A 14,264-nucleotide genomic window follows, 5' to 3' on the forward strand; every position below is an offset into this window, starting at 1 on the left:
AGTTCCCACATGGCAGTTACAGCTTGGTCCAGTCTTTTTTTTTTTTTTTTTAATCCTTACCCGAGGATATGTTTATTGATTTCAAAGAGAGAACAGGAGAAAGAGTGAGAAAGAAACGCTGATGTGAGAAACGTCAATCAGTTGCCTCCCATACACACCCCAATCAGAAACAGAACCCACAACATTTTGGAGTACAGGATGACACTCCAACCAACTAAGCAATCTGGCCAGGGCTTGACTCAGTTTCTAAGAAGCCTGTGGAATCTGTAGGGAAAGTAGGCTGGTGCCACAGACTCACCTGAAGTCTCAGTTCTCAGCTCTGCCAATGACTAGCTCTGGGACTTCAGAGAGGCTTTTTTTTTTTTTTGGAGTTGAGGCATGACTGTATTTCTAGTTTTCTTAACTAAATAAATCCATCAGTTGACAAAGAAGAGTGTAGTAGATTAGACAAAGAAGGTATGATTGAAGACTTGAAGACAGGGTCAGTTCGAGATACATTGATCACAGTCTCATTAGATCTGAACCAGAAAGAAAAATGAATTTAAAATGTAGGAAGTGGGAGGGGCAGGATAGGAAGGGGACCAAATGGAAATATTGGTACATGTTCCAACAGCATGATGCATAACACATGGATGAACTCAGACACTGAGATACAATTCATTGGTTAAATTTTTGACAAATACTGAGCCAGGGTAAAATATTTCTATCATACAGTCTCTCTCTCTCATTTGCCTTCCTTAATAAAACACCATGAAATAATCTTTTATATTATTGGAAAGGGATTTTACTCCTGATACATATTTTTAATGTCTAAGACTGCAAAATGTATTCTAAGTAAAGTCAAATAAAATAAGAATTCTGGAAGAGATCCTTTATAAATAAGATTATGGGACCATTATTACTATTGGTAGTTCATTTCTCTGATTTAGATATTAAGATGCATGTATAAGCAATAAAAGAGCCTACTGTATATTTCATTAAATTGGAATTAAAGATGATCATAAAATTTAATATCAGGAGGAAGCATAATAATGACACAAAATTAAAATAACTTTTGTTAAAAACTTAAATTTAGTGCTGGCTTTGTGGCTCAGTTGGTCAGAGTATCCTCTTCTACACCAAAAAATGGTTGGGGATTCAATTCCTGGTTGGAGTGTATACAGGAGGCAACCAATTGATATCTCTCTCTCTCTCTCTCTCTCTCTCTCTCTCTCTCTCTCTCTCTCTCTCTCTCTCTCTCTCTCTTCGAGTAAAGCCAGATCCCAAAGGAACCACACACACACACACACACACACACACACACACACGTAAGGCCATGTGGCCAATCTCTGAGATAAGCCCTTCTTTTAACAGGTGAGACCACTTAGGGTGAGAGACAGGAGATGCTTATCCAAAGATCCATGGCTGCTGAAGTGACAGCATTGGTCTAGGGGCTCCAGTCTCCTGACTTCTAATTCCACATCCTTCTTCCTACACTGCCGGCCCTCCTAAGTGCAGACACCTAGAATGTGTGAATGTATGCACTGTTGATCTGTACTCCATGACACCACGTGCTCCAATACGGTGTGTTAAGCACTATTCACGTGCTGGTCTCCCCCCAACTTCTCTATTCTTTCTGTGGCAACAACCCAGCATTATTTCATGTAGAGTGATGGTCAAATTTTTGTTGAGCTAAGACCATTGTGTGGGACCCCACAAAACCATTCTCATAATATAACCAAACTTGATCTGCCAAAGAGCAGGAGAGAGATCTCTCTCATTCTTTCACACAGGCTTACAGGCAGCTAAGAAAAGTTAAGTGATTCATCTGCAAAAAAAAATACACAAAAGTTCACAGGGGCTCTTAAGTAAACAGAGATTATCCCGCCATGCAGGGCAGTGTACTAACAGATGAGAGCAGACATTCTTCAAAAGGAAAGGGCTTCAAAAACTTCAGAGTGCATGTAGCATGATTTCTGAACCAACCAAGTACATGAGGAAAGCAAGAGTACTCCAGGGGTTTTAAACGCACAACTGTGTCCAGGCCTAGATGAATCCTATCCCAGGCAGAACTGCTACTGCCAATGCCCTCTAAGGTAGTGCACATGGACAGATGTGCCAGAGCAGTGCCAGCCAAGTGCAAATGTGCAGGGGTCAGGAGACCAGGGTTGGGCCTGAGGGTCTGCATTTCTAACAAGCCCCCAGGTCCTGCCAAGCCTTCTGGGCCATGGGACACACTTAGGTTAGGAAAATACTGATATTGGAAGAGTGCTTTTTTTTTTTTTTTTTAGTAATAAAAATTTCAAATCAGCCTTGGCTGGTGTGGCTCAGTGGATTGAGCACCAGCCTGCAAACCAAAGGGTCACAGGTTCAATTGCCAGTCAGAGCACATGCCTGGGTTGCAGACCAGGCCCCCAGTTTGGGGCGTGTGAGAGGCAACCACACATTGATGTTTCTCTCTTTCTCCCTGTCTTCCCCTCTCTCTAAAAATAAACAAAATCTTTTAAAAATAATTCAAACCAGCTCACATATCTATGAGCAAGAAATTGGTTAAACATGCAACAGTCTCTTCACATGACAGAACACTGCACACCCATTAAGAAGAACAAGAGAGGTTTGCATGAGTCATTTGGAAAAGTCACCAAGATATATTGTGTAAAAAAGGCAAATCAAAGGCGAGGGGAAAAAATCCATGGCACTTGTAAGAGAAAACTTATATACAACGACACTTCAATTATTACCTGTAGCTATATCTGGGGATGGGACTACAGGGTGTTCACCCTCTCACAGGATATTTCTGTATTATTTCTGTATTATTTGAAGTTTGACGGGAAGGGGGGCTTTTTTTTTTTTTTTTTTTTTTTTACAATGAGCAGGTACAGTATAACCTTTGTAATCTTTGTAATCATGATAGTTTTGTTTTTAAAGTGTTTCCTGAAAGCAGCATATGGGTTGTATGGATATCAAGTTTGGACAAGAGCATTTCTATGGCTAATATGCAGAGAAATTCCTCCAGGGCCACAGCCACCTTGTAGGATCTGACCCCTAGACTAGTGAGGAGTACATATGTCCTTTTTTGAATGGCTACTAGACAACAGAGAACAAAGCAGGACTGCAAGAGCAAATAGGAACAGTGAGCCCAAAGTTCACTCTGTTCTATCAACCTCTGTGTGTCCCTTTGGGAACAGCATAGGCTGTAAATGAGGACTGCTTTTCTTTGAAGCCACCCCTTCAAGTTAGAATGGAAACTGCAAACTGTTGTGTATCCGAATTGTGGGGACAGCACCTGACGCCACTCATTAGTCAAAACACTGAGTAGAGCACACTCATTTGTCTCATACACCTGGCTAAGCACTGTCCCCTGGTCCAAGTAATACCTGCCCTGGAAGAGATCACAAAAGTGCAACAGTCAGGAGAGTGAGATTTCAAAGCCACAAAATATGGAGAATAAGCACCATTCTCTCTCTCACCATGGTGACTACTTTGGAACTCATTATCTGCACTTTGCCAGCATTTCTCAAGTGAGGCCCCACAGGCAACCCTCCAGGTAGCACTAGCTGACTCCTTTCTGGTGACCCCAGCCTTCACTAAAGGGAACTAAGGGCTCATCAGCTTTTGCAGTAGCTCAGCCACTAACTCTTAGTTGCTATGAGCCACGACCACAAGTCTTTCAAGACCCTGTTTGGCCCTACCTCCACAGCCCTTTATGAACCTACATGCATTCACAAATGTTTCCCTTTTAAAAACTCAATTCCCATTCGAATCAACCCCATCTAGACAGCCATTGATTCTGAGACGCAGCTAACATACCTGCTGTTCACTTCCTCCTAGTTTCCTTATCTCCCTGCATCTGCTCACCATGACAGCCATCCTCAGCAGAGAACACTAAGCAGGTCAGAGGTAGAACACAAGCTCCCGAGGCAGCCACTCATGGGAGTTAGGAGCCCTCCCACCCAATGACACTGTCATGCCAGCATGGGGCCCATACTTCAGCACCTGGTCCATATGAATTGAATAGGATCCTGGCAATCATTCTGCTGAAAATCTACATATATTAGGTCAACAGAAGGTAGGGGAAGACTGAGAGAACTGGCTCTCTAGGAATTCAGAGTAGTCACAAACGGTGCCTCTTTTCTCTGAAAGCATACAAACTATTCTTTCTAGAACATGGCTTGAGATCAGAATCAGACCCTCCCATTCTAGTTACTATCTCATCTACCTTCTCCCTCCTTTGGAAATTGGGATGCTTGCCTGTATGTAGTCTTCCAGAATCTCTCCTGCCCTGCAATTCCATCTGCAAATAATTGCAAGAGCTTCTGGACATTATGTCACCAAGTCCAAGTGTAAGCTAAGTAATTCTGAGTAGCTGGGCACTCCAGTGTACCTTTGCCCTTCTGGGATCACAGTCATCTTATGTAAATGCTTCCTTGACCCTTGAGCTTCTGCCCACCATTCCTTACTTGACACAGAAACATCAAGGGGACTATCATCACCGCATGTCCTATACCGTGTTTCACGGTCCACAGCTCACTGTAGATTTCCACCTTCCAGATACTATTCTTAAGCTGTGTGCTCTTCTAGGGCAGTCCTTGCTTTTCTTCCTATCCTTCCTAGCCTTCAAATGAGATCTGAGCTGGCTGGCTGGGGAGCCCTGAGTACCTCTGTGGTCCCTCAGACTCGGGATGCGTCATGTCCCATTTTCCCCACTCCCATGCAGATGGACCTGGAATCCTATTTTTGAGACCTGGTCCTCAAGACCTGCCTCCCTTTCAGTCTCAGCCTACAGAAGCATCATCTTTTTCAGAGCTTCCTGAAACCCTGAAATTCCAGGGTCTGTGTCTGACTCCTCCCAGCCTTGGCACTACTCAACTCTATGATCAGATGGCTCACTGTGAAGAGCTATCTGCCCTCTCTGGAGCCACCCCTGCCACTTTCCAACTTTGACCCAGAGGGCAGGCTTACCCGAGCAAACAACTTTTTTCTGAAAAACTGAAACCGAGACAGGTAGTCATTCTAATGCCTAGTGAAAAAGATGTCCACGTAATGGGTGGTGGGCGATCCCAGGCCAAGGATCCACACACTCACCCTGCTTCTGAGTATCGGCGCAGTGAGCCTCTTCCCAATACCTCCAGAACCCCTTGGCCTGAGTGTTATATATACCCCCTGCCACTCAGCATACTTGAAAATAGCCAAGTCCCTGATCAGAATCCCTGTGAGCAGGAGGCAGTAAACCAGCCCTGAGCTCAAGCAGGTGCTTTCTATTAGCCTAGTCTTGCCAACAGCATGGGCATGATCAAGGCATTCAATGTTACCAAAAAAAAAGAAAAACCCACCAGAAATAAAACTGTGGTGGAACACAATATGCTCCCACTGCTCCCACAGGTCTAACATCTGGGAAGGCCCTGGAACACAGTCAGTCTCAGCCACTTCATAACATTTCCTGCCCACTCTTCCCAGGGCAGGATCCTATACACAAAAAGCCCATTTAATTGGTCTCTTTTAAACTGGGCTTCTAAGACCCTCTCCCAGAAGAGGGAAACACCTCACTTATTTCATGTTATGTACAGAGAGCAAGTTGCTAATGTGTTTGCCCTAAAGAGCACGTGGCAAGTTGCAGCAGAGCCAGAACTCAGGTATTCCGACCTTCCAGTCAGTCCTGTCTCACCTTTTACGCTGCCTCTGGAGGTCAGGAGGAAAACTGTGCACCTGTGGAAAACTGGCTCCACTAACATAGAAGGTCTCCGGTTCAAGGCCATGAACCAGGGAATCAGTCACAGGCTAGTACAGGGTCCCCTTACAGCCCGACCCCTCCCCACTCACAAGGACAGCAGCAAGGAAAAGCCAGCAATGTAGAGATTCCTCTGGGCACGGAAAAGCTTCATGTGGAAATGTTCCATGGCCCCAGGGTTGTTCTGGAGGTTCACCTTCTCTGTCACATCGTCATACTTCTTAATCTCACGTATAGCATCTGCAATGGAACAGAGAGGAGACACAGGCTTTAATTCCCTCTGGAATAAGTCTGGGCTGTCTAGCTGAGACAGTGTGAGTTCAGGAGGCCTTGAGTCCCTCAAATCATCTCCTCTTACTGCCCCTTTTACACACACACCTAGGGGAATGCCTGTCAAAAGCTCTACCCTCAGATCCTCTCTCTCTCCTCCAGCTTTTCTCACGTCTCTCCCTGGCCCCATTCTACCCAGGCCACAAGCTTGCTCTCTGTGTCAAGATGCTAACCAAGTCTGAGGCATTGCTAGCCCAGCGCAGCTCTCTTTTCCCATGGTTCCCTCCAATGTCTGGTTCTGTTTATCTCAAGTCAGGCAAACCACCAGTTACCCACTGATAAGCCATGGTGGTCCTGTTTACAGAAATTTCTGCTAAGGAGACATGAGCTGCCTAGGAGACAAGGACCAGAGGATGCCTGCTAAAGAGTCAAGGATTTTTCTTTCTAAGATTTATAACAGATTCTATTATTTAAACCATTTTATTCAGATTAAAAAAGAAATTCGTGCTCATCAAAAGTTCAAATATTCCAGAAATGTGGAAAAAGAACCCCACGACACAATCATCTTCAGTAGGGTATACAATATGTGGCCATCTTATCTAAAGCTGTCACTTTAAATAACATTATCCTATTATTTTGATGACACACACCCATAGCTGAAATTATCGTAACTGCATGTTTATTGTCCGTCTCCCCCAAATTAAACTATAAACTCCCCGAGAACAGAAAACTTTTCTACTACATCCCCAGAGCACAGCACTGTCTGGGTGCACAGGAGGCATGCAAATAACTGCTGAATGGTGAAGAGCCTCTGCTCCTAAGAGGACATAGAGTACTCTAGTTTACAAATATTTTCACATCTAGCCCTGGCTGGTGTGGCTTAGTGGACTGAGTGCCAGCCTGCAAACCAAAGGGTCACTGGTTCAATTACCAGTCAGGGCACATGCCTGGGTTGCAGGCCAGGTCCCCAGTTGGGGGTGAACGAGAGGCAATCACACATTGATGTTTCTCTCCCTCTCTTTCTCCCCCCACCTTCCCCTCACTCTAAAAATAAATAAAGTTTTTAAAGAATAAAGTATTTAAAATATATATTTTTACATCTATATGTTTGTAAAGTAGAAATGAAATCATCTCATACCCACTGCTTTCTCCCCAATCCTGATATATCTTTTTAAGTCAGTACATAAAGACCTACCTAAAGAGGGCCCTTAACAGACCCCCATATCAGAGGGGCAAGGTATCACTGTATGGGTATTGTTTGATTCTTAATCCCTAACTTGAGACTGCTTGATTTTGAAGCTGACCTTACACTATAAAAATCTGCCTCCCTTCACTGATGCCTTTGTGTTAAATCTGTATCATAAAGTGAGCACTCTGTGACACTATTAGCAGGGGTATATAATGGGCAACTCACCTATTTTTGCAATAGACTGCATGTTCCTGGTTCCCCACATTCCTATGTAAAATCCTAACCCCCACAGGGATGGTATTAAGAGGTGGCGCCTTTGGGAGGTGATTAGGTCATGAGTGTAAGGCCCTCATGAATGAGATTAGTGCCCTTATAAAAGGGACCCCAGAGAAATCTCTCCACCCCTTCTGCCATGTGAGGACACAGCAAGAAGGCAGTTATCAATGAACTAAAAAGAGAGCTCTTGTGAGACATCAATTCTGCTAGTACCTTGATCCTGGACTTCCAGCCTCCAGAACCGTGAGAAATAAATGTCTGTTTTTAAGAAACACAGTCTACGGTATTTTTGTTATGGCAGCCCAAACTAAGACACAGATTTAAAATATTCATGTCCTTGGATTTATCAATTCCACTTCTATGAATTTATCCTACAGAAGCCCTTCCATAAACATACAATGATATTAGGATGCCACTATTGAAGGAATTAAATTACAGTATAACCATATGATAGAATACAAGCACACTTTATTTTATTGCACGTCACAGATACTAAGTTTTCCTCAACATCGAAGCAAGACCCTCAACCAGCAAAGAGATAACAACTCACTGCAGGCTCAAATGGTTAACATTTTTTAACAATAAGGTATTTTTAATTAAGGTATGTACACTACTTTTACAAACATAATGGTACTGCACACTTAACAGACTATAATATAATATAAACATAACTTTTATATGCCCTGGGGAAACATAAAAGTGTGTATGACTTGTCATATTGTGTGATATCCACTTCACAGCAGTGGTCTAGAACTGAAACCACAGTATCTCTGAGGTTGCCTGTACTGTCAGCCCTCCTTATCCATGGGTTCCGCATTGGTGGATTCAACCAATGCGGATCAAAAATACTTGGGAAAAAATGTTACATGGTTGCTGCTGCATGCTACACAGTTAGGTCTATGATGGTTGTGTCTGTACTGAACATGTACTACCTTTTTTTTGTCAATATTCCCTAAGTAATATAGTGTAACAACCATTTACATAGCACTACATGTATTAGGTATTATAAATAACCTAGAGATGATTTAAAGTACACAGGAGGATGTGAATAGATTATATGCACACCATTTTACATAAGGGACTTGAGCATCCACAGACTCTGGTAGCCCCTGTACCTCTTGCTATGTGGCTCCAGGCCCAGCACTACCAGCATCAGCCTAGATTCATAGCTTGGCTTTGCCTGGGAATCTCCATCCCAGCACAACTAGCAGCCATCTCAGATCGTTTTACAGCTCAGGCAGGGTGGTCCCGGGCAAAACACATGTGGGGGCTTACCTTGGCCTGCACCACCTGGGGAAATCCCAGGGCCAGCGCACCCAGTGCACACCTACAGACCACAATGGAGCACCACCACCCTGTCCCTGCACAGGTAACCCTCAATGGAGGGCAGAGGTTCGTGGTCAGTGGTCACAGCCAGTCCTTTTAGCTGACTGGCCTGGGCAAATCCCTCCTATTGATCTGCCAACAGCAACCAAGGCTCAACTACAAGAGGAGGGTGTACTCAGCCCACATGAAGGGCATACCTCGAATATACCCAGTTTGGGTTAAGGGGGGGGGGCTGTGCCACTGGACCCTATAGGACACCAACTATATTAAGCCATGCTACCAAGACACAGGGTCAAATCAGCTCTACCTAACACATAGAAACAAACTCAGGGAGGCTGCCAAAATGAGGAGACAAAGAAACATGGACCAAATGAAAGAACAGATCAAATCTCCAGAATAGAACAAAATGGAGATAAGCAATCTATCAGATGCAGAGTTCAAAACACTGGTTATAAGGATGTTCAAGGAACTTAGTGAGCAACTCAACAGCATAAAAAAGATCCAGTCAGAAACGAAGGATATACTACTTGAAATAAAGAACAATTTTCAGGAAAACAACAGGAGAGTGGATGAAGCTAAGAATCAAATCAATGATTTGGAACATAAGGAAGTAAAAAACAATCAGAACAAGAAGAAGAAAGAAGAATCCGAAAAATCAAGAAGAGTATAAGCAGCCTCTGGGACAACTTCAAGCACTCCAAAATTTGCATCATAGGGATGCCAGAAGAAGAAAAAGAGCAAGAAATTGGAAATCTATTTGAAAAAATAGTGAAAATAAACTTCTCTAATTTGGTGAAGGAAACAGACATGCAAATCCTGGAAGCAGAGAGTCCCAAACAAGATGGAGGCAAAGAGGCCCAATCCAAGACACATCATAATTAAAATGCCAAAGGTTATAGCTAAAGAGAGAATCTTAAAAGCAGCAAGAGAAAGGCAAAGAGTTACCTACAGGAGAGTTCCTGTATGACTATCAGCTGATTTCTCTAAAGAAACTTTGCAGGCTAGAAGGGACTGGCAAGAAGTATTCAAAGTGATGAAAGGCAAGGACCTACAACCAGGATTACTCTATCCAGCAAAGCTATCATTTAGAATGGAAGAGAAGATGAAGTGCTTCCCAGACAAGGTAAAGCTAAAGGAGTTCATCATCACCAAGCCCTTATTATATGAAACGTTAAAAGGACTTATTTAAGAAAAAGAGGATCAAAACTATGAACATTAAAATGACAACACAACTATCAACAACAGAACCTAAAAAAGTACAAACAAAAACAAACTAAGCAAACAACCAGAATAGGCACAGAATTATAGGTATGGGGATCATTTGGAGGGTTATCAGCTGGGAGGGGGAAGGAGGAGAAATGGGGAAATGGTACAGGGATTAAAAAGCATAATTGGTTGGTACAAAATAGACAGGGGAAGTTAAGAATAATATAGGAAGGGGTGAAGCCAAAGAACCTATGGACATGAACTAAGGGGGGTGGGATTGCTGGAGGGAAGGGGGATACTGGGAAGAGGGGAGCTATGGGAAAAGAAATTGAGACAACTTTAACAGCATAATCAGTAAAATACACTTAAGAAAAGAACATCAAAACTATGAATAAAATGGCAATAAAAACATACCTATCAACAATTGACTCTGAAAAACAAACTAAGCAAACAAACAGAACAGAGACAGAATCATGGATACAGAGAGTATTTTGATGGTTGCCAGATGGGAGGGGGATGAGGGGGAATGGGTGAAGAGGTGAAGGGATTAAGAAGTAGAAATATGTAGTTACAGAATAGCCAAGGGGATGTAAAGTACAGTATAGGAAATGGAGCAGCCAAAGAACTTATACACATGACCCATGGACATGAACAACGGTGTGGGGATTGCCTGAGGGTGTTGGGGGTGCTGGGTAGAGGGGAGGAAAGGGGAAAAATCAGGACAACTGTAATAGCATAATCAATAAAATATAATTTTAAAAAACAACATTAACGTTATCTGTGAGACATGAAATTATGGGGGACTTTAACTTTCTAGACTAAATATCTGAATTTTTTAAAATATTTTTTTGTGATATAAAAGACATGTTTTTCTACACTGTCATCTGCCTCTAGGAACCCCACCACCTTGAAGACCACCTTGGCAGATGGCAAAGAACGGAGTGGTGATGGGGGTGTTAGGCCATACTAACCCAAGTCATGTAACAGAGTGCTGCCCTTCATATCTCAGGCCTCCAGCCTAGGACAGTTGACCCTGGACCCTCATCAAGCCTACTCCCCAGCCACAGCTGCCCTAGGCCCCTCTCAGTGAAGACTTGAGGCCAGCCAGGACTGCAGCTCTAGCTGGTATGCCCATCACCCTTCGCTAGCATTTGCTACTAGCTAACACTTATATTTGTAGAAGCTGTTGCAGATCTCTCTGAATTACGATTCTTAAGATTATGGTAGAAAGCTGCCTGTCATCCTATCCAGATGTCTCTTTACAACTTTCAAGCAATTTCCCAACTCCAAAAAAGAATGGGGCCTTTGCTAACTAATGGGTTCTCTTCAAAGGGCCTCCCTGGCCCACTCAGCTGTATTAGGAAATGGAGAACTTCTACAGTCTTGCTTGCAGAAGGGCAAGGCCCTGAGGAAATACCCTCAGCACAGCCCCTCCCTGCCCCAATTCTCACTCCCATCCCACATTCAAAAGCAAAAGCATGCCCTGCCTGCTGTAGCTCAGTGGATTGAGCGCCAGCCTTCGAACCAAAGGGTCTCCGGTTCAATGCCCAGTCAGAGCACATGCCTCGGTTGCAGGCCAGATCCCCAGTTGGGGGGGCACGTGAGAGGCAACCACACTTTAATGTTTCTCTCCCTCTAAAAATAAACAAACAAAATCTAAAAAAAAAAAAGCACATGAAATGCCTGGCTTTTCTTGCTCAGGGGATGATGTGCATAATCCCTACTCCTTCCGGTCTCAGAGGCCACTCAAGGGAGAAGACTCTGATTGGAAAGAGCTACCTCTCAGAGACTTGCCAAGTATTTCAACAGCAAGGCATGTGGGCAGCTGGCACTCACCCTACACGGCCAGGAATGAGTAGGCCACACCTCGCCTATTCAGAGGCAGTCTTGCCTGAACATATCCCATCAGGCCCTGAGACATTAGGACGGAGGAATGCCTTACCCAGCAGCTAGTGGGTGGGGCCGTGCAAGTTCCCCTAAACTCTGCCCCCATGCCCCCCCCCCGGCCTCCCATCCCCTGCTGCATTTCTGCCAAAGACTAAGAAGAGAGAAGTAGTCTGAGCTTAAGCAAGCATCACACTTTGGAGACAGGACCACTATCTGTGGCAGAGCCAAGCCAATACTTTGGGAATCCAAGCAGGGAGACATATTGATCACTAACCACAGCAACACATACATTTAATATCCAGGCGAGAGCTTCACTAATTCCTCCTGCCTCTGAATAATCATGCCACCAGCACATCAAAAAATGTTTGCTTTCCATCTTAGCACCACTGGCCCCAGGCACCATCCCTGAACATACCCTAGAACCAGGTTATCTTTCAAGTCCCTGCCGGTGTGCACCTCTATGTGGGGTTTATAGAAATTCAGTGCTGGAAGAACCTGGAAAGACCTGAAGTTTGATCCATATCCAGAAAGACAGAAAGGTCTGGAATCTGCTCCCTAGATAAGCTACCAGACCTCTTGGTCACCCGTATACTACAAGACACAGTAGCTTCCTTCCCAGTTAGGATTCTTGTCTACTGGGTCACTCAGTCCCCTAATCATGACCTATTCCAAGCATGCAGGGAGACACTGATGCTACTAAGTAATTGGAGAGCAGCACCACTTAGACCAAGGTCAGCATGAGCCAGTTAGTTTCTCTTGGTTTCAGTTCTGGAACAACCCCAAGGAGCTGCTCCAGAGACATGAAGTGGTCATCACAGGGACCACAAAGACTGCTGGTTAAAGTGAAGGCCCTGCCAGCAGTACCCTCTTTGTGGGTGAAAGGAGTCTCTTCCCCAAGAGAAAGACAGGGGCATTTAAGTGGTCTGCCTCTGAGAAGCCAGAGCTATACACTACATGTGGGACATGGCACAGGGCTTTGCAGCAAAAGCCATGGCAAAGGGTCTAGGTCAGGTAGCTGACCTCAGCCACAGCTCACTCACCAATGAACAGCAGTACAAGGATGACAATGAGAACCACAAAGAAGGTGTTACTATAGGTCACTACCAACTCCACCAGGCGAGACTTGAAAACCTTCTGCCATCTGTGAAGAAAAAAAAGACAGGGATTGTAAAGAATGAACACACTTGGGATCGGGGCCTTGAGAACAGAAACTCAAGTTTTACAGTCTTCTGCAATGGTCAAATATTCCCTACTCAGTCTCAGCTGCTTGCTTTTTTCCAATTTATGACATTCACTCAAGTGTTGTTTTTTCAAGATGCTTGTCCATAGATAGAAATTTCTAGAAAACCAGTTTTAAACACTGGTAGTCTCTGGGGAAGGAAATGGGAAACTCACTTTCATTACATTCCTCTACGTTGTATTCAAAATGCTTGCCACATACACATTCTTTAAGTTGTTTTTCCACATAACCAAGCTTAGTTCATCTAGAATCCCACCACCCTGGATTATTATGAAGCAGACCCAACCTCCCTTCAGTTCCCTTCACAAGTATTTAAGGACGTAGTTCTATCAGAGAAGAGCCTTCAAAAATGGTTAATGTAACCATAATGCCATCACCAAACCTCAAAAAAAACAGTAAGTAGGATAAATACACACGCACACAAAGAAAAGAAGAAAGAAAATCAGTAAGAACCCCTCTATTAACAGAGCCAGAATCCCAAAGTCCAATTGTTGCATTTAATAGCTGGTTTGTTTGAATCCAAAGAGACAAGGTTCCAATTCTCCATTTAGTTGAGAAGTATCTTAAATCTCTCTTACTCTATGAGCTCTTCCCTTGCTCTAATCTGTTTTCTTTCCCAATTTACTTTATGCAGAAACTAGGTTGTTTATCCTACAAAGCTTCCCAGATTCAAGCTCCAAGGGGGCCTCTATCTCTGTATTTCCTCCAAATTGAAAGAGGTGTAAAGATTCAGATCAGACTTTTGGCAAGAATATTCCTTAGGCAGTGCTGTATACATTTTTTTTTTATTGGTTTTAGAAAGGCAGATGGGAAGGGGAAGAGAGAAATATCAATTGGTTGTTCCACTTTATTTATGCATCCATTGTATGTGCCCCGACTGAGGACTGAACCTACAACCTTGGTGTATCAGGACGATACTCCAACCAACTGCACTACCTGGCCAGAGCTGTGTATTTTCTATTATATCACATCGGGTATCCGTATTTTTCATTAAAAACTGTTGTTTTAAATATCTGTGGAGACTCAGCCTTATTTGTAATGTTCTAATTTAAAGTCAGAATGTGTTCATATGTTATATGCAATTAAAAATTAATTTCCAATTAACTTTCAACAGGTCTTTTGTTCACTGGAAGGGAATATGGCTTCACCCTTCATAGGCTGAG

At 43.5% G+C, this 14,264-nt stretch overlaps 1 protein-coding gene across 2 annotated transcripts in view; it reads right to left on the bottom strand.

The window, feature by feature from the left end:
- BCAP31 (B cell receptor associated protein 31) overlaps window positions 1-14,264 on the bottom strand; it is a 28,282-nt gene that overhangs the window by 12,391 nt on the left and 1,627 nt on the right. For both annotated transcript variants that reach the window (XM_090264917.1, XM_090264918.1), the window contains exons 3-4: window positions 12,902-13,002; window positions 5,800-5,947 (exon numbers count right to left, since the gene is read on the bottom strand). In XM_090264917.1, coding sequence (XP_090121043.1) covers window positions 5,800-5,947; window positions 12,902-13,002 — 249 coding nt within the window. The remainder of the gene's footprint in view (window positions 1-5,799; window positions 5,948-12,901; window positions 13,003-14,264) is intronic.

Source organism: Furipterus horrens, unplaced genomic scaffold (assembly GCF_987537825.1).
Source record: "Furipterus horrens unplaced genomic scaffold, mFurHor1.1.pri manual_scaffold_17, whole genome shotgun sequence".
Classification (NCBI taxonomy): domain Eukaryota; kingdom Metazoa; phylum Chordata; class Mammalia; order Chiroptera; family Furipteridae; genus Furipterus; species Furipterus horrens.